This window comes from Ranitomeya variabilis, chromosome 1 (genome assembly GCF_051348905.1).
Source record: "Ranitomeya variabilis isolate aRanVar5 chromosome 1, aRanVar5.hap1, whole genome shotgun sequence".
Classification (NCBI taxonomy): domain Eukaryota; kingdom Metazoa; phylum Chordata; class Amphibia; order Anura; family Dendrobatidae; genus Ranitomeya; species Ranitomeya variabilis.
In genome coordinates this window covers 657,096,241-657,121,913 of record NC_135232.1, presented here as the reverse complement: position 1 = coordinate 657,121,913, position 25,673 = coordinate 657,096,241, and the positions used below count along the sequence as shown (strand labels likewise).

General features: G+C 43.5%; 1 protein-coding gene across 1 annotated transcript in view; it reads left to right on the top strand.

Annotated features, from left to right (window-relative positions):
- LOC143798277 (uncharacterized) overlaps positions 1-21,605 on the top strand; it is a 77,572-nt gene extending 55,967 nt beyond the window's left edge. Inside the window, exon 4 of the mRNA XM_077281107.1 lies at positions 21,427-21,605. Within this exon, the coding sequence (XP_077137222.1) occupies positions 21,427-21,605 (179 nt within the window). The remainder of the gene's footprint in view (positions 1-21,426) is intronic.
- The last annotated feature ends 4,068 nt before the right edge of the window (positions 21,606-25,673 follow it).

Below are 25,673 nucleotides of genomic sequence, written 5' to 3'. Positions count from 1 at the left end.
GACCTGACGGACATCAGATGGTGAGTATGTACTGTTTGTTTTTTTTTACATTTACGCTGGTAACCAGGGTAAACATCGGGTTACAAAGCGCGGCCCTGCGCTTAGTAACCCGATGTTTACCCTGGTTACCCGGGTGCTGCAGGGGGACTTCGACATTGTTGAAGACAGTTTCAACGATGCCGAAGTCGTTCCCCTGATCATTGGTCGCTGGAGAGAGCTGACTGTGTGACAGCTCCCCAGCGACCACACAACGACTTACCAACGATCACAGCCAGGTCGTATCGCTGGTCGTGATCGTTGGTAAATCGCTATGTGTGACGGGGCCTTTAGCTGAGCAGCAGTACTCCATGTCAGGCAGCAGCTGCAAAAGAAAGCAAGATTTTAGGATGTATAAAAAGAGATAAAATCCCGCGATCCCAACGTATTATTACCCCGTTATAAATCACTGGTGAGGACACATATAGAATATGGGATCCCGTTTTAGGCTTCACATTTTAAAATGGATATTCAGAAGTTAGAATCAGTTCAACGACGGCAACTAGATTATTACAAGGGATGGAAGGCCTCTCATATGAGGAGAGGTTGGAAAAGTTGGGCTTGTTTAGCTTAGAAAAAGACGCCTCAGAGGGGATCTCATTTACATGTATAAATATATGTGTGGCCAGTACAAAACACTGGCACATGACTTGTTCCTTCCAAGGACTGTCTTGAGGACTAGGGGGCACTTATTTCGCGTGGAAGAAAGGCGATTCTAACAGCTAAACAGGAAAGAGTTCTTTACAGTTAGAGCAGTCAGACTGTGGAATGCCCGACCACAAGAGGTGGTAATGGCAGAAACTATAACAGCTTTTAGAAAAGGGCTGGATGATTTCCTTGATACACATAACATTGCGGGTTATAGCTAGATTAGTGACAAAATGTTCAATTGGTGGAGAAAGGTTGAACTTGATGGACCTAGGTCTTTAGTCAACCTACGTAACTATTTACTAACCTGAAGAATAAAGCTGCCTTATCAATATTACCATACGCGGAATGGCATAAAAACACCCCTGTAAGGAATCTCACAGGGAAAGGGAGGCGTTGACTTCGCTCACTTCGGGGAAAGGGAGAGAAGGACCCAGCAGGAATCGGCTCTCTGGCGCCACCACTTACCTAAGGTCAGTCAGGGGACTGCACTGAGTGCAAATAGTCACCGGAAAACGCTTCCCTTATAGGTATGAGTTAGTGAAGCGCTCCCAGTGAGGGGGGGATATATATCACCAGTCCAGCCTGGGGATATATCTAAACCTCCCGGCCGTCACTGCCAGAGTTCCTCACTAAAACAGTACGGTATTCTGGCACCAGTTCCTCATTTAAAATAAGCCACTGTCAAGAACTAACCCTGCGGCAGCATATAATATAACCGACAGAGCGTGGGGATTTGTGGATCGAGATAAAAGAGCAGCCCAAGATTAATTTTATATTTAATCGCCGAGGAGGAGCACTAGAAAATACAGCTATACATACAAGAGCAAATATATACTGTCAGGAGTGTAGTACAAGGATAGGGTATAGATAGGTTGCAATTACTGTGTTATGTACCATGTGACCACAGGGAGGCCCTGATCGATCACAGGTCCAAATCTTAGTTATAGGCTTTCTGGGCTGCATCAGCAAACATATCCTCCGGCCATCAGAAAAACCCCAGTCCAAAATGAGGGGCTGCCTTTTAACTCCTAGGCTGCTACCTCACACATCTGCTCCCACCCCTGGGTGGTGCAGCCTCTCTCCTCCCACGTCTGAAAATATGATTTTCTGCCTAGAACTGTGGCTGGCCCATAACTTTGCGCCCGAAGCTCTGAATGGATTGGTTGTACCACCACTGGATTCCGCTGGATTTTATCTGTGCATAGAGACTAAATATGACTACCTTATGTTATTACTGCTAGCTATGCTTTATAACTCCATAATCCAGAGTGCTACAAGTGGCTAAATAATATGGACACGTGGGGAAAGGAACGCCGATTCGGAATATGTGCTCGGCTCGTCTTAGAAATATTGCATTCTGTTATTATAGGTCATTTTCCAGATTCCATACCTCATAGCCTTGCTGTGCCATGTGCTTGGTTACACAAAGAGGTTCAGGTTGCTATAGCTACAGAAGAGTTTGCATCCTTGTGTTAACAGCTTCAAAAGAGCTTGTCCTACCTCTTTTAATTAAAAGGAAACAATGAGCCTGTGGAATCCCAAGGTTGGGGGCACATTTCAGGAGTGGAAGGAGATGTCCTGAACTTAAAATCCAAAATGGATTCTCCTTTGTCCCTCGCTACCCCCAAAAATAATTCCTGAATTGCTGGATTTTGTTCATTCTGCTTCCCAAAAAGCAGAATAGAAAGTGATCAAAAAGTGTTGTGACAGAAAATGGTACCAATAAAACATCAACTCGTCCCTCAAAAAAGCAAGCCCTCATATGACTATATATGAAGAAATTATGGCTCTCAAAATATGGCAATGCTTTTTGCAATAAAAAGCATTTTTAGTGTGTAACTGCAGCCAAACATAAAAAAATACTCTGCTCAAAAAAATAAAGGGAACACTTAAACAACAGAATATAAAACATATATATATATATATATATATATATATATATATATATATATATATAAATCAAACTTCTGTGAAATTACACTGTTCACTTAGGAAGCAACACTGTTTGACAATCAATTTCACATGCTGTTGTGCAAATGGAATAGACAGCAGATGGAAATTATTGGCAATTATCAAGACACACTCAATAAAGGAGTGGTTCTGCAGGTGGGGACCACAGACCACATCTCGGTACCAATGCTTTCTGGCTGATGTTTTGGTCATTTTTGAATGTTGGTTGTGCTTTCACATTCGTGGTAGCATGAGACGGACTCTACAATCCACACAAGTGGCTCAGGTAGTGCAGCTCATCCAGGATGGCACATCAATGCGAGCTGTGGCAAGAAGGTTTGCTGTGTCTGTCGGCGTAGTGTCCAGAGGCTGGAGGCACTACCAGGAGACAGGCCAGTACGCCAGGAGACATGGAGGGGGCCGTAGGAGGGCAACAACCCAGTAGCAGGACTGTTACCTTAGCCTTTGTGCAAGGAGGAACAGGAGGAGCACTGTCGGAGCCCTGCAAAATGACCTCCAGCAGGCCACAAATGTGCATGTGTCTGCACAAACGGTTAGAAACCGACTCCATGAGGATGGTTTGAGTGCCCGACGTCCACAGATGGGGTTGTGCTTACAGCCCAACACCATACAGGACGCTTGGCATTTGCCACAGAACCCCAGGATTGGCAAATTCGCCACTGGCACCCTGTGCTCTTCACACATGAAAGCAGGTTCATACTGAGCACATGTGACAGACGTGACAGAGTCTGGAGACGTCGTGGAGAGCGATCTGCTGCCTGCAACATCCTTCAGCATGACTGGTTTGGCATTGGGTTAGTAAAGGTGTGGGGTGGCATTTCTTTGGAGGGCGCACAGCCCTCCATGTGCTTGCCAGAGGTAGCCTGACTTAGGTACCGAGATGAGATCCTCAGACCCCTTGTGAGACCATATGCTGGTGCGGTTGTCCCTGGGTTCCTCCTAATGCAGGACAATGCCAGACATCATGTGGCTGGAGTGTGTCAGCAGTTCCTACAAGATGAATGCATTGAAGCTATAGACTGGCCCACCCGTTCCCCAGATCTGAATCCGATTGAACACATCTGGGACATCATGTCTCGCGCCATCCACCAACGTCACGTTGCACCACAAACTGTCCAGGAGTTGGCAGATGCTTTAGTCCAGGTCTGGGAGGAGATCCGTCAGGAGACCATCCGCCGCCTCATCAGCAGCATTCCCAGGCTTTGTAGGGAGGTCGTTTAGGCACTTGGAAGCCACTCACACTACTGAGAATCATTTCCTTGTCTTAAGGCACTTCCACTGAAGTTGGATCAGCCTGTAACTTCATTTTCCACTTTGGTTTTGAGCATCATTCCAACTCCAGACCTCCGTGGGATATTAGTTGTGATTTATGTTGATCATTTATAGGTTTTATTGTTCTCAACACATTCCACTATGCAATGAATAAAGATTTATAACTGAAATATTTCATTCAGTGATATCTAGGATGTGGGATTTTAGTGTTCCCTTTTTTTTTTTTTGAGCAGTGTATATAATTCTGGTATCGCTGTAATCGCACCAACCCAGAGAATAAAATGGTCTAATCACTTATACCACATGAGGGACAGAGTAAAAAATAAATAAAACCAATTCTTAACCTGTTGTTGATTTTTTTTTTTCATTCTGCCTCCCAAAGATCACAGTAAGGCTCGGCTCGCATTTATTCTGACAATAAACAGAACAATAATAACAGACAACCCGAGCACACCAGCCTGACCAAAGAACTGAGGCGGGCTTCTAGGGTTGCTAAGCGGAGATGGAAAAGATCCCACTCCAACGAGCACTTCATTGCATTCAAACAGTCCCTCACTACTTTCAATGCCACACTCGCTACAACAAAACAAACCTACTTTTCATCTCTCATATCCTCCCTGTCTCACAACCCTAAACAGCTATTCAACACTTTTTCAATTCTCTCTTCCATTCCCCAGCATCTCCTCCCTCTCCACTCTTCTGCTGAAGACTTTGTCTCATTCTTCAAGCAGAAGATTGATAACATCAGAGCAAGCTTTGGCCTACAACCTCCAGAGCCCTTCCTCCTAATTACTCAGCCCTCCTCCAGAACCAACTTCCCCAACATGTTGCATTCGGAGGTCACATCAAAACGACGCACGAGGACGCATCCGCATACAACGCATGTCCCTGTGTACACAATGTTAAATATAGGTTCGCAAGATGCATGCGGATCTGTATGCAGGCATACGCCGCGTACAGAAGCGCTAGTGTGAAACCATCCTAACTGGTGTTTATCCCTCATACTTCAAACATGCCTCATTCACACCCATCTTCAAAAAGCCCTCTCTTGACCCATCACCTGTATCTAGCTATCACCTCATATCATTTCTCCCCTATGCCTCAAAACTACAGGAGCAACACATGCATTTTGAACTGTCTGCCCACCTCTCTTCCTGCTCCCTCTTCGACCGCTTACAATCTGTCTTCCGATCGCATCACTCTACTGAAACTGCCCTAACTAAAGTCACCAATGACCTACTAACCGCCAAAGCCAAGCGACACTACTCTGTCCTCCTCCTCCCAGACCTGTCCTCTGCCTTTGACACAGTAGATCATTCCCTATTACTACAGACCCTCTCATCTCTTGGCATCACAGACTTGGTCCTATCTTGGATCTCATCATACCTGACAGACGGGATGTTCAGCATCTCCCACTCGCAGACCACCTCCTCACCTCGCCCCCTATCTGTCGGAGTCTTGCAAGGTTCAGTCCTAGGGCCCCTGCTCTTCTCCATTTACACCTTTGGCCTGGAACAGCCCCTAGAATCTCACAGCTTTCAGTATCGCCTCTGTGCTGATGGCACACAGATCCATCTCTCTGGACCAGATATCACCTGCCTACTAACCAGAATCCCACAAAGTCTGTTCGCTATTTCATCATTCTTCTCCGATAGATTTCTAAAATTTAATATGGACAAAACAGAATTCATCATCTTTCTGCATCTCACTCGACCCCCCCCCCATTTCCAACGGACATATCCATTAAAGTAAATGGCTGCTCACTCTCCCCAGTGCCACAAGCTTGCAGCCTTGGGGTAATCCTTGACTCTGAACTCTCTTTCAAGCCACATATCCAAGCCCTTTCCACTTCCTGCCAACTTCATGTCAAAAATATTTCCCGGATATGTACATTTCTCAACCAAGAATCTGCAAAAACCCTAGTCCATGAACTCATCATCTCCCACCTTGACTACTGCAACCTCCTGCTCTGTGGCCTCCCCTATAACACTCTCACACTCCTACAATCTATTCTAAACTCTGCTGCCCGACTAATCCATCTGTCTCCTCTATTCTCCGGCCTCTCCTCTCTGTCAATCCCTGCACTGACTGCCCATTACCCAGAGACTCCAATTCAAAACCCTAACCATGGTATACAAAGTCATCCACAACCCATCTTCTCCATACATCTATGACCTAGTCTCCCAATACTTACCTGCATGCAACCTCCGATCCTCACAAGATCTCCTTCTCTACTCCCCTCTTATCTCCTTTTCCCACAATCGCATACAAGATTTCGCCTGGGCATCCCACCTACTCTGGAACTCTCTACCACAACATATCAGACTCATGCCTACCATGGAATTCTTCAAAAGGAACATGAAGACCTACCTCTTTTGACAAGCCTGCAACCTGCAGCAACCACCAAACTGCTGCATGACCAGCTCTACTCACACCTACTGTATCCTCATCCATCCCTTGTAGATTTTGAGCCCTCGCGGGCAGGGTCTTCTCTCCTCCTGTAGCAGTCATGACTTCTATTGTATAAGATTACTGTACTTGTTTTTTATGTACACCCCTCATCACATGTAAAGTGTCATTGAATAAATGGTGCTGTAATAATAAATAATAATAATATAACAAAAAGTAAGTTCTCAGCGTAGAGCACCGGATAAATGTAATCCCAAACGTTATGCAAAATGTTCCCAGTAAAATCCTCAACTCAATCCACAAAAATGGCAAGTCCCCACAAAGGTCCATCACCTTTCAATGGAAATATAGGGTGCTTCCACTTTACTGGTACAAAGGGTAGGGAAAAGTGCTATGGCTCCTCTCCTCCCAAAAGAAATTCAGGGAATTCTGCACTCCCAAATCCAAATGTCCCCTCTTTTCTGAGCCCCAGCGTGCTTAAACCACGTTTAGCATCCCACATGTTTGGCATTTCTATAATGATGAGAGCTCACCTAATTTACGGATGCATTTCTCCAGAAGTATAAGCCGGACATACATACTGGGCGCTACAATGGCAATTGGCAATTTACTCAGTAACATCCACTGCTGTTTGTTTCTGGAAAACACCCATAGAGTCCAAATCGTCATTACACCTGTAGATAAATTCCCAAAGGGACATCATTTCCAAAATGGGGTCACTTGAGGGGGAAATCTGCTCATCTAGCACTTTGGGGCTCTGTATATGGAGTCCACAAACTTCCAGGAAAATCTACGCTCCAGGAAGTAAGTAATGCTCCGTCCCTCCCGAGTCTCGCCGTGTGGCTAATTAGTACTGTACAGCCACATATTGGGTATTTCTAAATTCAGCAGTAATTGTGGGACAAACTTAGGTGTCATTTTTACCCATTTATCCATGTAAAATCTGGGACTAAAACTAAGTTTTTGTGGTAAAAATATAATTTTTTCTACACAGCATAGTGGTTTAAAATTCTGTGACACACCTGTAGTGTCAATATGATCACTGCACCCCTAGATTAACTTATCAATATGTGTAGTTTGTAAAATAGGGTCACATATAAGGAAGTCTGCTGTTCTGGCACCTCAGAGGCTTTCCCTGTAGGTCATGGCATCCGCAAACCATAACCGAAAATCTGCACTATAACATGGCGCTCCTACCCTTCTGAGTTTGGCACTGTGCCTGAAAAGTATTTCCCGTTTACATGTATTGACGTACTCAGGAGACATTTTTTACAACAGAATGAGGTCACTTTTTTCCTATGATCACTGCTAGATATCACCCCTAGATTAATTCATTGGGTAGTGTAGTTTGTAAAATGAGGTCATATATGTGGGATTTCTGCTGTTCTGGCCCTTCCGAGGTTCTGCCAATGTGACATGGCACCCTCAAACCATTTCCGCAAAATCTGGACTCCAATATGGGTCTTCTTTAGTGTTGAGCGATACCGTCCGATACTTGAAAGTATCGGTATCGGAAAGTATCGGCCGATACCGGCAAAGTATCGGATCTAATCCGATACCGATACCCGATACCAATACAAGTCAATGGGACACCAAGTATCGGACGGTATCCTGTATGGTTCCCAGGGTCTGAAGGAGAGGAAACTCTCCTTCAGGCCCTGGGATCCATATCAATGTGTAAAAGAAAGAATTAAAATAAAAAATAGGGATATACTCACCCTCTGGCGCAGCCTGGACTTTACCGCCGTAACCGGGAGCCGTTGTACCTAAGAATGCGCGCTTGAAGGGCCTTAGATGAGGTCACTGCTACGGACCAATCAGAGCGCCGTGACGTCATCTAAGGCCCTTCAAGCGCGCATTCTTAGGTACAACGGCTCCCGGTTACGGCGGTAAAGTCCAGGCTGCGTCGGAGAGGTGAGTATATCCGTATTTTTTATTTTAATTCTTTCTTTTACACATTGATATTAATCCCGATACCGATTCCCGATACAACAAAAGTATTGGATCTCGGTATCGGAATTCCGATACCCGCAAGTATCGGCCGATACCCGATACTTGCGGTATCGGAATGCTCAACACTAGTCTTCTTACTTTCTGAACTTTGCACTGTGCCTCAAAAGTAGTTTTTGACCACATGGGGTATCGTGAACTCAGGAGAAATTGCACAACAAATTTTGGGGTCCATTTTTCCCTGTTAACCTTGTGAAAATGAAAAAAAATTAGGGCTTACCACATATCTAGATAAGTTCCTTAAGGAGTCTAGTTTCCAAAATGGGGTCACTTGTGGAGGGTTTCCACATGGTGTCATGTTTCAAAAATTGTGCTGATGTAAAGTAGACATGTGAGAAATGTTATTTATTAACTATTTTGTGTGAGAAAACGCTCTGGTTTAAGGCCATATAAGCTAAAAATTAGAAAATTGCTAAATTTTGTAAATTTTCACAAATAAATGCTAGCCATACCCAAGAAACTTTATCACTATCATGAAGTACGGTGTGTCATGAAAAAAAATCTAAAAATCAGTGGGATCTGTAACATTTGGCCTTGTCATGAAGGTGAAAACAGACTGGGGGGGGGGGTGAAGGGGTTAAAAGTCTGTACCAAGTTGCAAGAGTGACTCATCAGACAGGCAGCTCCTTTTCACCTGCTCACATAGAGAGATGGATCTCTCCCTACTTGTGCATTTTGGGAGAGAGCTGTCAGACACTGGCAGCAGGTGGGGAAAAGCCATTGGGTACCCGCCTTTTCGACAATTCTGTGTGACTAAGTCCCCTGTGGCTTTTAAAGTATGTTTTCTGTAAAATGTTGCAGTATCTTTCATGGATTATTTGATAAACCAAGTTGGAGAAACCTCTCCCTTTTTTTTTTCTGGCCATTCTCATTGCTTGGTGTCTGAGATTGTGGCCGGTGATAGCGGCGCTACGATAGGGCAGAGATGATTTTGCGTCGTAGCCCCACTGCGCGATCACCTGCAATGGATCGATGCTCAAACTGGTCCACCATGGACTTTGAGACAGCCAATTTCCGCTGACGATGTCTGGAGATTGCAGCGAGAGTTACTAGTGGCGAGACACAGTAGATGGTATCCTACGATTCGTCTTTGGTGGATCACATACAGCAAACCACTATACACTACACAATGCGTTGATCAAAAAACAAGTAAACACCCCCCAAAATATATACTGGGAGGAATATGGGATTTTTATACAATTTTGTTTGTATAATTTTACCAAATGGTTTATTTTTTTATTTTTATGTGAGCCAGTTCAATGAATCGGGCAGATCCTGTTTAACAGGTCTTAGTTAAAACTCTATCCTATGAGAGTCTCAGTAGAATGAGTAAGAATGATTGGATCTTTGCTGTGCAAAACCACACCCAGGAACAATGGACAAGTATAATTAGTTCCTATGAACTACATATCTCTAGGCACATGACAAAGGTTTATATAGTTGAAACGTACTTCTTTTACTATGGTCCACTTGCGTTCTTTTTCATCCTGAGTGCTGAATAATAAATATAGCAAAAACCCTTTTATGTTTGCTGGACAATTTGTATATACCTGGAATTTATGGTGGGATCCCTCTCTGCCTCCAGATCTTTCTTTCTTTACAATGCAAGTTTATAGATCTGTCGAAAAAAATCAAACCGCACTTGAATGTTATCCATGTGCTGTCCATCTTTCATGGACTATTTGATAGAAGAAGCTGGAGAAACCTTTCCCTTTTTTTCATATGGGAAAAAGTGATGATGACCCCTTTTTGCGTATGAGAAAAAATACTGATGTATGAAGGAGTATCTTTTCAAGGCTATTGGAGGCTCTGCAGTACTTGCAAATCACGTTTAATCAAAGACTTAGTGAAGCTGGTGAATTTGAATTTCAAAAGTTTTAGCCCTCGTCCCCGTGTTATTCTATTCTTACATGTCCGATTTTATTTCCCCAGAACAAGCCAGACCAGGGTAAAAATCGTACCATGTACCATTTTGTTTTCAAAATTCAGATGGCTCTCACCCATTCAAGTCTATGGGTCAGTGGAAAAATGGGATTGCACTTGGATGACATCCAAGACTGGTCCGATATTCACGGACCGATGTAATGGAGAAGGTGGAGAAACCCTATATTTTTCTCTCCATCTCTGAGAAAATTGGATCCCACTCTGATCACATTCTGATCAAACTCTACCATTCACCATTCTTAGGGGAAGTTATACCGCAAAACATTTCTCCAGTTTCCTTTTCTTGTCTCCTGAACCCATTATAGCATTATAATTAGTACAAAAATGACTCAATTATGTATATATATATATATATATATATATATATATATATATATATATATATATATATTATGGATGGCAGTCAATGCTCGGGCTGGCTGGGGGCTTTCCTGAACCCTCTGGAGTGAGGACAGCCAGTCCGAGCACTGCGATTGTCGTCCATGTTATTTGGCCATCTCACTGAGCCCTTATAGCTGTAGATTTTTGAGAAATGTGTGATAATTCCAGCACCATGGACAGCTCAAAAACTCGATCTTCTTCATTTTATCCATACTTTGCTGTTGAAGATACTGAAAATCTGATTTATTTTCTTTCCTCAATTGAGCTTAATGTTTTTTTGTTTTTTTAATTTCATTTATGAGAATTAGTTTTTGCGCTGCTTGTTGTTTTCCTCTGACTTTATGATAATAGACATTTATAAACCTTGGTATTTCTCACATTCAGAAGGAATTGTTTTTATCTGTATACCACTTCTATTCATTTCTGTACGTAAATCACAATGCTGAAATAATTCTGTTATCTTCATTGTAAAAACTCCATGAACTAAATTGTGCCTGAAGCATTTATACTGTCAATAGGAGGTTTTTCTCTTGCTCTTAACACAATGCTAGAAGCAGCATGTTAGTAAGTGGTTGACAGAATATGTCACCGGTGACCTCAATAGTAAGGGATCTAAATGTCCCGCCGTGTGCCTACAGTGACACTGTGACTTCTGGTAATCAACGCTAAGAAAGAAATTCTTTTGTAAAACAAGAAAGACATTCAGACTGTGCTTGGGGAGCCGTGTGTTTGTATTCAACTAGGGCAACCTTGAAATCTTCAATACCTGCAGTCTACGTCCTGAAATAATGGCAGGCTATTTTCTCATTCGTCCCTTAATGGTATCACTCAACAAAAGTTGTGGATTATTATCTATTTATTTTTTTTTTACAATAATGTAGCTGCGAGGATGAACAGAACTTTCTGATTTAGTGACATTTGTTCTGCAGTGATGGAAAGGCTTTTAATTGTCAATTAGCTGAAACCTTGTTTGCTTTCTCCCAGAATCTGGTTCGGAAAGGGCAATAAAACCTACTACCAGAAATCCCTTACTGCAAGGATCATGCCCAGGTCAGATTGCATTTGTAAGCTTCAATGCCAATCTTATTTATTTCCTTTCTTTAAAAAAAAAAAAAAAAAAAGCCACATATTTAACCTGAAAATTACTGTGGCTGCACCACATAGTTCTGTAGAAATCATCTGAAACTCTAAAGAATAGAATGTATTATTCACGAAGATGACGTGTATGACTGGTATGTATGTGAACTACGAACTTGCAGCTTTAAAATGAATTTTCATACCAATGCCAATCTGATAGGGCGCAAAATTCATTGTCTACTACAGTGATTGACAACCTGACCCATTCTGGGGGCATCATTTGCAGCTTTTAGCTGATTGTTACACACAATATTTAATGTTGTTTGAACCTATTAGGCTCTGAGGGGCATGAGAATGTGAACACGTCCTACATGTGTGCCTGTGGGTTCCTAATGTGAATAAGACTGTAGACAGATTTATTGTTATTTGTATATACAGCTGTCTCTGAGGATTAGTCTGACAATTGCTTGTTTCTAGTATCTATGTATTGGCTTCTATTTCCACATTAAAGCTTTACATCCCAATATGGGATGTATCTGACCTGAATCTGACTAATGGCCATACTTTATCTCTTCTACTCTCATGAGGCACACCATACAAGCGGGAGACTTCTTGAAACTTGTAGAGGGCCCAGCAGTTTGACCAGTACCCTTAAGACATTAAAGAGAACCTGTCAGCACAATTTTGTAATGTACAGTAAAGACATGGCTGTAATGGTGCAGTAATGCAAATTACATTGATACCGTTCATGAAGAAATCTGCTTTGTTATTCTTTTTAAATCACCATTAAAATTATATTTCAGTGCACAGGGGCCGGACTGTGCACTGGGTCATCTCCTCCCTGTCTGTGATTCCCCGGCCCCATTGCTGCCTCCGGTCTTTAAATTACCGGCCTCCCCTATTAGAAATCTCAGTAATGACCTGTTATTCAAGAATCGGGGGCACAAAGCTGATTTCTTCACCAAAGGTATCAATGTAATCTGTATTTCAGCACCATTACAGTCATGACTTTAAGGAGAACCTGTCAGCACGATTTTGTAATGTAAAAGACATAGCTGTAATGCTGCTGTAATACACATTACAGTGATACTGTCAGGACTCAAACCCGGCACCTCGCTGCAGCTCTTCCCTCTGAGCTATTCAGCTCACTGGACAGTTCTTGCTAACCTAAATACTTGTACCGGTGTTGTTTCTGATTGTCTCCACCCTGATTGAACACCCTATTTAAACCTGGCATTGCACTCCCTTTCTTGTGAGATTATTGAGCTACCAGTCTCTAGTCGAGATTCCTTCCACCTGCTCCTTAACCCCTTCCCGACATGCGCCGTACTAGTACTACTCTGCGGGAACTGAGTTCAAGTAAACCGCAGTACTAGTACGGCGGCACGATCGCGCGGCCTCACAGTGAGCGCTGCGGCGATCGCGTGCGGGTGTCAGCTGTATATGACAGCTGACACCTCGCAGCAATGCCCACGATCGGCGCTAGCGCCGATCGTGGGCATTTAACCCCTCTGATGCCGCTGTCAGTAGTGACAGTGACATAGAGGGGCATCGCGCAGGGACAGGGGCTCCCTGGGCTTTCCCACCGGAACAACGCGATGCGATTGCATTGTTCCGGTGATCCGGAAGGAGTCCCCGGATCCAAGATGGCCGCCGGACTCCTTCCAGGTCATGAAGTGAGGTGGCTAGCCTCCTGCACTGCCTGTCAGATCGCTGATCTGACACAGTGCTATGCACAGTGTCAGATCAGCGATCTGATCTAATATAGTGATGTCCCACCCTGGGACAATGTTAGAAAGTCCCCTCAAAAAATAGAATGTACAAAAAAAAAATCCCCAAATAAAGAAAAAAAAAATATTTCCCAATAAATCCATTTATTTATGTAAATAAAAAAAAAAACTATAAAAGTACACATATTTGGTATCGCCGCATCCGTAACGACCTGACCTAAAAAACTATCCCACTAGTTAACCCCTTCATTGAACACCGCAAAAAAAATAAATAAAAAACGAGGCAAAAAACAACGCTTTTTTATCATACAGGCAAACAAAAAGTGGAATAACACGTGATCAAAAAGACGGATATAAATAAACATGGTACCAAAACATGGTACCACTGAAAACGACATCTTGTCCCGCAAAAAAAAAGCCACCATACAGCATCATCAGCAGAAAAGTAAAAAAGTTTTAGCTCTCAGAATAAAGTGATGCAAAACAATTATTTTTTATCTAAAATAGTTTTTATTGTGTAAAAGTGCCAAAACATAAAAAAAGATATAAATGAGGTATCGCTGTAATCGTACTGACCTGAAGAATAAAGCTGCTTTATCAATTTTACCACACATGGAACGGTAAAAACACCCCCCCTGAAAGAAATTCAGGAATTGCTGGTTTTTGTTCATTCTGCCTCCCAAAAATCGGAATAAAAAGCGATCAAAAAATGTTATGTGACCGAAAATGGTACCAATAAAAACATCAACTCGTCCCGCAAAAAACAAGACTTCACATGACTCTGTGGGCCAAAATATGGATAAATTATAGCTCTCAAAATGTGGTGATGCTAAAACTATTTTTTGCAATAAAAAGCGTCTTTTAGTGTTTGACGCCTGCCAATCATAAAAATCCGCCAAAAAAACGTTATAAAAGTAAATCAAACCCCCCTTCATCACCCCCTTAGTTAGGGAAAAATAAAATTTTAAAAAATGTATTTATTTCCATTTTCCCGTTAGGGATAGGGCTAGGGTTAGGGCTAGGATTAGAGTTAGGGCTAGGGTTAGGGCTAGGGTTGAGGTTAGGGTTAGGGTTGGGGCTAAAGTTAGGGTTGGGGCTAAAGTTAGGGTTAGGGTTGGGGCTAAAGTTAGGGTTTGGATTACATTTACGTTTGGGAATAGGGTTGGGATTAGGGTTAGGGGTGTGGTTAGGGTTATGGTTGGGATTAGGGTTAGGGGTGTGTTTGGGTTAGGGTTTCAGTTAGAATTGGGGGGTGTCCACTGTTTAGGCACATCAGGGGCTTTCCAAACGCGACATGGCGTCCGATCTCAATTCCAGCCAATTCCACGTTGAAAAACTAAAACAGTGCCTCTTCCCTTCCGAGCTCTCCCGTGCGCCCAAACAGGGGTTTACCCCCACATATGGAGTATCAGCGTACTCAGGACAAATTGGACAACAAATTTTGCGGTCCAATTTCTCCTATTACCCTTGAGAAAATACAAAACCGGGGGCTAAAATATAATTTTTGTGGAAAAAAAGATTTTTTATTTTCACGGGTCTGCATTATAAACTGTAGTGAAACACTTGGGGGTTCAAAGTTATCACAACACATCTAGGTAAGTTCCTTGGGGGGTCTAGTTTCCAATATGGGGTCACTTGTGGGGGGTTTCTACTGTTTAGGTACATCAGGGGCTCTGTAAATGCAACGTGACGCCTGCAGACCAATCCATCTAAGTCTGCATTCCAAACGGCGCTCCTTCCCTTCCGAGCTCTGCCGTGCGCCCAAACAGGGGTTTACCCCCACATGTGGGGTATCAGCGTACTCAGGACAAATTGGACAACAACTTTAGTGGTCCAATTTTTCCTGTTACCCTTGGAAAAAAAATTGCGGGCTAAAAGTTCATTTTGTGGAAAGAAAAAATGATTTTTTAATTTTCACGGCTCTACATTCTGAACTTTAGTGAAACAATTGGGGGTTAAAAGTGCTCACTAGACATCTAGATAAGTTCCTTAGGGGGTTTTCTTTCCAAATGGGGTCACTTGTCGGGGGTTTCCACTGTTTGGGCACATCAGGGGCTCTCCAAACATGACATGGGTTCCGATCTCAATTCCAGCCAATTTTGCATTGAAAAGTCAACTGCGCTCCTTCTCTTCCGAGCTCTGCCATGCGCTCAAACAGTGGTTTACCCCCATATATGGGGTATCAGCATACTCAGGACAAATTGAACAACAACTTTTGGGGTCCAATTTGTCCTGTTACCCTTGGGAAAATAAAAAATTGGGGGCGAAAAGATCATTTTTGTAAAAAAAAAGATTTTTTTTTTACGGCTCTACATTATAAAATTCTGTGAAGTACTTGGGAGTTCAAAGTGCTCACCACACATCTAGATTAGTTCCCTAGGGGGTCTACTTTCCAAAATGGTGTCACTTGTGTGGGGTTTCTTCTGTTTAGGCACATTAGGGGCTCTCCAAACGCGACATGGTGTCCGATCTCCATTCCAGCCAATTTTGCATTGAAAAGTCAAACGGCGCTCCTTCCCTTCCGAGCTCTGCCATGCACCCAAACAGTGGTTTACCCCCACAAACGAGGTATCAGCATACTCAGGACAAATTGCACAACAATTTTTGTGGTCCAATTTGTCCTGTTACCCTTGGGAAAATAACAAATTTGGGGCAAAAACATCATTTTTTGTGAAAAAAATGATTTTTTTTTACGGCTCTACATTATAAACTTCTGTGAAACACTTGGAGGTTCAAAGTGCTCACCACACATTTAGATTAGTTTCTTAGGGGGTCTACTTTCCAAAATGGTGTCACTTGTGGGGGGTTTCCACTGTTTAGGCACATCAGGGGCTCTCCAAATGCGTCATGGTGTCCGATCTCAATTCCAGCAAATTTTGCATTGAAAAGTCAAATGGCGCTCCTTCCTTTCCGAGCTCTGCTATGTGCCCAAAGAATGGTTTACCCCAACATATGGGGTATCGGCGTACTCAGGATAAATTGCACAATGACTTTTGTGGTCCAATTTCTCCTGTTACACTTGGTAAAACAAAACAAATTGGATCTGAAATAAAAATTTTGTGAAAAAAAGTTAAATGTTCAAATTTTTTTAAACATTCCAAAAATTCCTGTGAAGCACCTGAAGGGTTAATAAACTTTTTGAATGTGGTTTTGAGTACCTTGCGGGGTGCATTTTTTAGAATGGTGTCACTTTTGGGCATTTTCTGTCATATAGACCCCTCAAAGTCACTTCAAGTGTGAGGTGGTCCCTAAAAAAAAATGGTTTTGCAAATTTTGTTGTAAAAATGAGAAATCGCTAGTTAATTTTTAACCCTTATAACTTCCTAACAAAAAAAATTATGTTTCCAAAATTGTGGTAATGTAAAGCAGACATGTGGGTAATGTTATTTATTAACTATTTTGTATGATGTGACTCTGTAATTTAAGGGCATAAAAACTAAAAGTTTAAAAATTGCTAAATTTTCAAAATTTTCGCCAAATTTCCATTTTTTTCACAAATAAACGCATGTCAAATCAAATAAATTTTTCCACTATCATAAAGTACAATATGTCACGAGAAAACAATCTCAGAATCACCAGGATCTGTTGAAGCCTTTCAGAGTTATGACCTCATAAAGTGGTCAGAATTGAAAAAAATGGCCTGGTCAGGAAGTTGAAAGCAGGCTTCGGGGTGAAGGGGTTAAAACTACATTGTTACTCCTGTGTACCAACTTTTTGGCTATCCCTGACTACACTACGTGCTGCTCCTTAAAACTACATTGCTGCTCCTGTGTACCGACTTCTGGCTATCTCTGACTATGCTACCTGCCAGTGCTGCCCCTAGTGGTTGCAATACCACTACTCCAACACAGGTCAGTCCATAACGGATACTTTTCATGAAGAAATCTGCTTTGTGGTTCCTTTTTAATCATCATTTGAAGTTATCTGCTAATTAGATTTTGGGCCGGACTATACACTGGGTCTTCTCCTCCTGGTCTGTGATTCCTCGGCCCTTCTGCCTGCCATAATAAAAACTAAGTACATCCTCTTATAATTCTATGGTATTACATATTGAGTCATAATAAAAGAAATAAAAATGGAACTTGGAAGATCTAAAGAAAATACACAAAGCAATAAAATTTTGTCAGTTAGCCCCAACCTTATACCTCCCCTTATTAAAGTTCTCTTAGGTCATACACAGTTTTAGCTCAGTCCCTAATGGCTGAAAAATGCAAAAAGTAGGAGTAAAATATAGTTATATTCTATGCAAGAATATAAATATCAAGTCTGAGTTGTAGACACTGTGGCCCAGGTTCACTTCTAATTTTAGAATATTTTAATATTAGACAGCGTAGGACCATCCCGATCAGGGCATCTTGATGATGGTGAGATGGCTCTTATGCTATTTTTAATCAAAAACAGTATTACGAAGAACTCTGAGTTATTTAGATGCACTTTTGCTTATTGCTTTAGTTGCAGGAGTCATTTTTGTTTTTTGTAGGTTTTATATGCTTTATGCCCAATGTGAACATACGTTTATCCAAGCTCAATTTTTGTATTTTTGCATTCTGTGCAAGCTGGGGTGTGGCCTTCCTCTTCTTAGCGGGAAATTACACTTATAGTGAATCTGTCACCTACTTTTTCGTATATAAGCTTTGGCTACCGCCATCAGGGGCTTATCTACGGCATTCTGTAAAGGCCCCGTCTCACATAGCGAGATCGCTAGCGAGATCGCTGCTGAGTCACAAGTTTTGTGACGCAACAGCGACCTCCATAGCGATCTCGCTATGTGTGACACGTACCAGCGATCAGGCCCCTGCTGCGAGATCGCTGGTCGTGTCGGAATGGCCTGGACCTTTTTTCGGTCGTTGAGGTCCCGCTGACATCGCTGAATCGGTGTGTGTGACACCGATCCAGCGATGTCTTCACTGGTAACCAGGGTAAACATCGGGTTACTAAGCGCAGGGCCGCGCTTAGTAACCCGATGTTTACCCTGGTTACCAGCGTAAATGTAAAAAAAAACAAACTACATACTCGCCTTCTGATGTCCGTCAGGCCCCTTGCCGTCTGCTTCCTGCTCTCACTGACTGCCGGCCGTACAGTGAGAAGTGAGAGCACAGCAGTGACGTCACTGCTGCGCTCTGCTCTCACTGTACGGCCGGATCTCAGTCAGAGCAGGAAGCAGACGGCAAGGGACCTGGACACCGAAAGGCGAGTATGTACTGTTTGTTTTTTTTGGTAACCAGGGTAAACATCGGGTTACTAAGCGCGGCCCTGCGCTTAGTAACCCGATGTTTACCCTGGTTACCCGGGTGCTGCAGGGGGACTTCGGCATCGTTGAAGACAGTTTCAACGATGCCGAAGTTGTTCCCCTGATCGTTGGTCGCTGGGGAGAGCGGTCTGTGTGACAGCTCCCCAGCGACCACACAGCGACTTACCAACGATCACGGCCAGGTCGTATCGCTGGTCGTGATCATTGGTAAATCGCTTAGTGAGACGGGGCCTTAATGCTGTAGATAAGCCCCTAGATTTAACCTGAAAGATAAGAAAAACAAGTTAGATTATACTCACCTGGGGGCGGTCCGATGCGGTCCAGTCCGATGGCCGTCGCAGGTCTGGGTCCGGCTTCTCCCATCTTCATGCGATGACGTCCTCTTCCTTGCTTCTGTTGTGGCTCCTGCGCAGGCTTACTTTATCTGCCCTGTTGAGGGCAGAGCAAAGTACTGCAATGCGCAGGCGCTGAGAAAGGGCTGAGAAGCCCAGCGCCTGCGCACTGCAGTACTTTATGCTGCCCTCAACAGGGCAGATAAAGTACGCCTGTGTAGGAGCCGCAACAGAAGCAAGGAAGAGGACGTCATCAAATGAAGATGGGAGGTGCCGGAGCGAAACGCCCATTGGGCTGGACCGCACCGGACCACCCCCCAGGTGAGTGTAATCTAACTTGTTTTTCTTATCTTTCAGGTTACATCGGGGGGGGGGGGGGGGGGCTTATCTACAGCATTACAGAATGCTGTAGATAAGCCCCTGATGGCGGTGACCACAGCTTATATACGAAAAAGTAGGTGACAGATTCCCTTTTAAGTCTTCCCAAGACTGGTGTCCATAGATCAGGACCATCCTGATCAGGGCACATTGACGATGGTGGAATGGCTTTTATGCTATTTTTGATCAAAAGCAGTATTACTAGGAACCCTAAGTTATTTAGACTCACTTTTGCTTTTTACTTTAGTTACAGCAGGGTGTCACGATGTCACTGACCCAGTATGAAACGATCCAACCGTAGGTCTGTCACAAACAGCACAACTAACAAGGGAATACCGGGGACACAATTACAACGGTGGGCCCTGTCAGTAGGGACTGGGGGAATGGGCACCTCCTGCACTAGCCTGCAGATGTGCCCTGATCTAGCTATCGTTCACATATGGGTTCTTTCACCCCGTCGCCGACTAGGATACCTAGTCCCTCACTTGCCCTGCACCTATCCCTACGTAGTGAACTGGCAGGTGTGAGCACTGGTCCCACCGCTGCACTAATACAACAAGGGGTAAGGAAAGACAGACAAGGTAAAGGAAAACAACACTTAGCTTATTGCTGAAAAGCACAGCACAGCGGAAAGAAACACCAGATTCACCAGACTCAGCAGAACAACTGTTCCCAGCAAGCTCCTTCTCCCAGCTTGGTCGCTGCAGAATGAACTAACACCGACAGTCAGCTGATGCATCAGGTGACCTCATAAAAGATGGTGGGATTGGTCACCACCATCAGCTGACCCAGCAGCAATGCAATGCAATAACACCAGCGGCCAACCCGGGGGGGGGGGGGGGGGGGGGAAGGGGGACTGCATTAACCCCCTATGACCAGAAAGGAAAAAAGTTCTTAAACTGAGGGAAACCAGATCTACCATAAATCCAAAAATGGATCGTGAGTGACACAGGGTTTTTTTTTTTATTTTGTTTCTTGTTGGTTTTATATGCTTTATGACCAATGTGAACATGCGTTTATGTGCTGCATGTATACCATCTTAATCCAAGCTCAACTGTTGTATACTTTTAGAATATTGCAAGACTCATTAAAATGTTGATTATGACTTGTAGGATCTAGTGATGAGCGAGTGTACTCGTTGCTCAGGTGATCTCCAAGTATTTGTAAGTGCTAGGAGATTTAGTTTTCCTTGCCTCAGCTGCATGAGTTACGACTGCTGGACAGCCTGATTACATGTGGGGATTCCCTAGCAACCAGGCAACCCCCACATGTACTCAGGCTGGCTAGCAGCCGTAAATCATTCAGATGCCGCGATGAAAACTAAATCTCCGAGTTCAGACTAGTTCTCTGTTCAGTCAGTTTACCATTATTTGCTATGTACTATTTTTTCTGACTTGAACACCCTCCCAAGCGTGCTCTGGAAAACCCGAGCAACAAGTACACTTACTCATCACTAGCAGAATTGCTACTTCCAACAGATGGCGCTATAGAGTTCAAGTCAGCTTTCTCTCTGAAGAGGTAATTTGCGCTTCTAATTTTAGTATTTCTAGTTTTATTCCAGGTCAGTGCAGATTCCTGACCCTGACCTTCCCATGACTGATCTGATCAGTGGGTCAATCTGTAATTCTTGACAGACAGAGATCTGATCTGACCACAGGATCCGCAGGGTAAAGTTTATCTGTTCCTCAGATACATAATGAAATCAGAAAACGTGTATATGCCGTACTGTGCAAAACTTTTTTAGGCAGGTGTGGCAAAAATTCTATATAGTAAGAATGTTTTCCAATATAGAAGTGTTTGAATTCACCTGTTCATATGATTTTACCAGGATAATTAGATTTTCAGAGAAGTTCTTCTCCATAAATGTAAGATCCCTGAATATATCTTTAGACCCAGATCGTAATAAACGTAATATGTCAAAAATTGAAAAAAATCCTTATACTCACCTCACCGCTCAGCTCTCTGGCCCTTCCTCTCCTCACAGTCAACCATCCAGTTCTTGTTGCATCTGATGAGATCCAGAAGCGCTCTGCACAAGCACTTGAAAAGTCACGACATCAAGACCTTGTGCGCGGATGCACAGAACCATCCTGGGCCTCATCAGAGCTGAAAGCTGTGGCTCAGCGTGGAAGGGGAATTCATCGGAAACTGGACAGATGGTGATGAGAAGCCGATGAGCCAGAGAGGTAAGTATAAAGAGTGTGGGGTTTTTTAACCTTTTGATGGCCCTTTTATGGTTCAGAAGCCATCTTGTTGAATCTGCATGGAATAGAATTGCCAATAATTCACACCTTTTCTGATTTTTGTCAAATTCAAATCGAACTTAATCATTTTAGGATTCTTTAGCTAATCTCTGTAAATCACATCAATATTTGGTGTGACCTTCCTTTGTCTTCGAAATAGCATAAATTCTTTGACGCAGATTTTGAGGGAACTCAGCAGGGAGGTTGTTCCAAACATCTTGGAGAACTAACCACAGATTTTCTGTGTATGTCCCTAGAGTATATCCTTCTGTCTCTTCATGTAATTCCAGACTGTGTGGATGACATTGAGATCAGGGGTCTGTGGGGGCCATATCATCACCACCGGGACTTCTTGGTCTTCTTTACGCTGAAGATAGTTCTTAATGACATTGGCTGTAGGTTTGTCCTGTAGATACTGTGTAATATATTGTATCTATAGTATAACATAACAGAAGCCATCAGTGTAATGAATGTACCAATACAGGTTAAGTTGACGGTTTGTGTAATCGGCTATTCAGAAAATGCAGTAATATTTCCTCTTTGCAGTCCTACTGTGAATGTTTTATTCATGCAAATGTTTCCCACACATTGCATTGTAATGACACTAACTGCCATAGAAACCGCGTATAATCACCTCTACATTTGTAGCATCTGCCAGTTTCCTCTTTCTGGCAATTTAACAATATTTTCTAAAGTCTGCAGTCTTTTAATGAGGGTTTTTATTCTCAGTCATCATGTAGCTTTTTCTAGTATGCAGAAGTCTCCTATGTATTGGTGTTGCTCAACCTGCTAACCCTTTTATAGTATAGTAAACTCTATGTTTGCGGTCATACTGACTATATAGCAGCTTCTGCTTAAATGTTGGTACAATACCAAGGATAGATGATAGAGTGGCAGGATAGATTACAAGTACTCTGTCTATAGCATTGCTCTAGGATAATATAGCACACTTCCTGTATATTGAATAACCTGTGTTGACAATGTACCCACTGTGAAGAACTAGGTAGGACAGGGTTAAGTCCTAGCTCTGCAGGATTTGATTAGATGCACATGCCTAGCTTTTTACTAGAGCCAGGGCCTATGTTCACAAGGTGTGTCAGTCTCCTGAATGTTGAGCAGAGTTGAGGGTGCTAAAGCTGGGGAGTCACGAGACAAAATGTGAGCTGTAGCTGAGGGAGAGATGTGCCAGGGTCTCTCTGAATGGAGACTGCATGGGTCAGTTCGGAAAGCTTAGCAGTCTGTGGGAGCTGCAGAGAGCCATGTGGAAACTGGAGTGTGAACTGAGCATGGAGATGAACACTTCGATTTGGAGCTGGAGCTTGGGCTGAAGGGAATAACGCAACTGATGGGATCATGCCCCTTCTGTGCATGAAGTTTGCTCTGGAAGTATGGACTAATCTGTTCAGGTGAGCCTACAGTGACACATATGTTTCCTGCTAAATGAATTGTTTATTTGCTGTGATACCTTTTGTGCCCATAAGAGGTTGTTTTTTTCCCTTGGAGTTTCATGAAAGCAATAAAACTGCATGTCTTCGGACCAAAACGAATTGCCTGTGCGAACGCTGCCTAATGCCTACCTGAGAGTTTGAATTCCTACAATTGGTGGATGAAATGCAGCTGTGAAGTCCCAGAGAGCACAGGTGATTGCAGTGTAAAGACTTAATATCCTCGGAAAAGGCAGCTGCAGCATTGTAAACACAGTTTGAAAGTATGGAGGAGCTGAGGGGAGGTGAGATAGTGGAGGAGCTGTTAGTTCTGAGACCCTACTGGCGGAGGGTTTTAGACATGGCCAATTCGCAGATGGGGATGGAGAAAACTCAGGAGAGAGTAATGCTAAGGTTCTATTGGCCAGGATGTTACTGAGAGATCCTGAATTATTGTAGGTCCTGCCCCACCTGTCAGATAACTGCTACTACTTCACACTTCCAAAGCCCCTTAGTCCCATTGTGATAGAGGTCCTCTTTGAGAGGATTGTCATGTACCTAGTAGGTCCCCTAGTTAAATATGCACATGGCCATCAGTACATCCTAGTGGTCATGGACTAATAATATAATAATAATAATAATTTTTATTTATATAGCGCCAACATATTCCGCAGCACTTTACAATTAAGCGGGGACATGTACAAACAATAAATTCAATACAGGTTAAGACAATTTAAACAGTGACATTAGGAGTGAGGTCCCTGCTCGCAAGCTTACAATCTACAAGGAAATGGGGGGACACAATAGGTGAAAAGTGCTTGTTATTTCAGGTCTGGCAATTATAATACATAGGGATTTTCATACAAAGCTGCATGATCCGGTCATCAGCCCGTGTGTTTAAGTGCAATAGTCAAGTAACAAGTGCAGTTATGTGCATGGAGGGTGTGGAGACAGATGAATAGTAGGGTGCAGATTCAGAGTAATATTTGGAAGGAGGGAACAGGGCAAAGTTAGTTTACTGAGTAGTTGATGTGGTAGGCTTGTTTGAATAGATGGGTTTTTAAAGCTCGCTTGAATAGGTCGGGGCTAGGTATCAGTCTGATCGTCTGGGGAAGTGCATTCCAGAGAGCTGGCGCAGCACGAGAGAAGTCTTGGAGACAGAGGTGTGAGGTTCGGATTATGGGGGATGCTAGTCTTAGGTCGTTTGTAGAACGGAGGGCACGTGTAGGGCGATAGACAGAGATGAGAGAGGAGATATAAGGCGGTGCAGAACTGTGGAGAGCTTTGTGGGTGAGAGAGATGAGTTTATACTGGACCCTGTAGCGAATGGGTAGCCAGTGTAATGACTGGCACAAGATGGAGGCATCGGTGAAGCGGCTGGACAGAAATATGACCCTGGCTGCAGCATTCAAGATGGATTGGAGAGGAGAAAGTTTGGTAAGAGGGAGACCGATTAGAAGAGAATTGCAGTAGTCCAGACGAGAATGAATAAGAGCGACAGTAAGAGTCTTAGCAGTTTCAACTGTGAGAAAAGGTCGGATTCTGGAGATGTTTTTAAGATGCAGATGACAAGAGCGAGTGAGTGATCGGATGTAGGGAGTAAAGGAAAGTTCAGAGTCGAATATGACCCCAAGACAGCGGGCATGCTGCTTGGGAGTTATGGTTGAACCCTCCAGGGTAATTTCGATGTTGGGTAGAGTGAGGTTAGTAGAAGGGAGAAACACAAGAAGTTCCGTTTTGGAGAGATTTAGTTTCAGGTAGAGGGGGGACATGATGTTAGAGACAGCAGACAGACAATCCTTGGTATTTTGAATTAGGGTAGGGGTGATGACAGGGGAAGAAGTGTATAATTGGGTGTCATCAGCATAGAGATGATACTGGAACCCAAATCTGCTGATTGTTTGTCCAATAGGGGCCGTGTAAAGAGAGAAGAGGAGGGGGCCTAGGACTGAGCCTTGCGGAACCCCGATAGTAAGGGGACGAGGAGAGGAAGAGGAGCCGGCAAAAGATACAGTGAAGGAGCGGTCAGATAGGTAGGAGGAGAACCAGGAGAGGGCTGTGTCCTTGAGGCCTATGGAGCGGAGCAGTGAGAAGGAGCTGGTGATCCACAGTGTCAAATGCGGCAGACACATCCAGGAGAATCAGCAGAGAGCAATGACCTTTGGATTTAGCTGTTATTAGATCATTAGAGACTTTAGTGAGGGCAGTTTCAGTGGCATGTAAAGAGCGGAAACCAGATTGTAAGGGGTCGAGAAGAGAGTTATCCGAGAGATAGCGGACTATGCAATCCGGTACCATGAATCGGTGCCACTAAGGACTCTTCGTATAAGAGTATTGTCCAGGAGCTTGTCCATATCTTTGCTAGGATGGGCCTGCCAATGGAGATTTTGAAAGACCAGGGAACCCCCTTTTTGAGCAAACTGATAAGGGAGCTGTGTAGAGTCCTCCAGATTGCCCAGTTGCGAACTTCAGTTTACTATCCTCAGTCCGGTGGCCTGGTGGAGTGCTTCAATAAGACCTTGAAGGCCATGCAGCCCCCACCACACACCCACATAGTATAATGC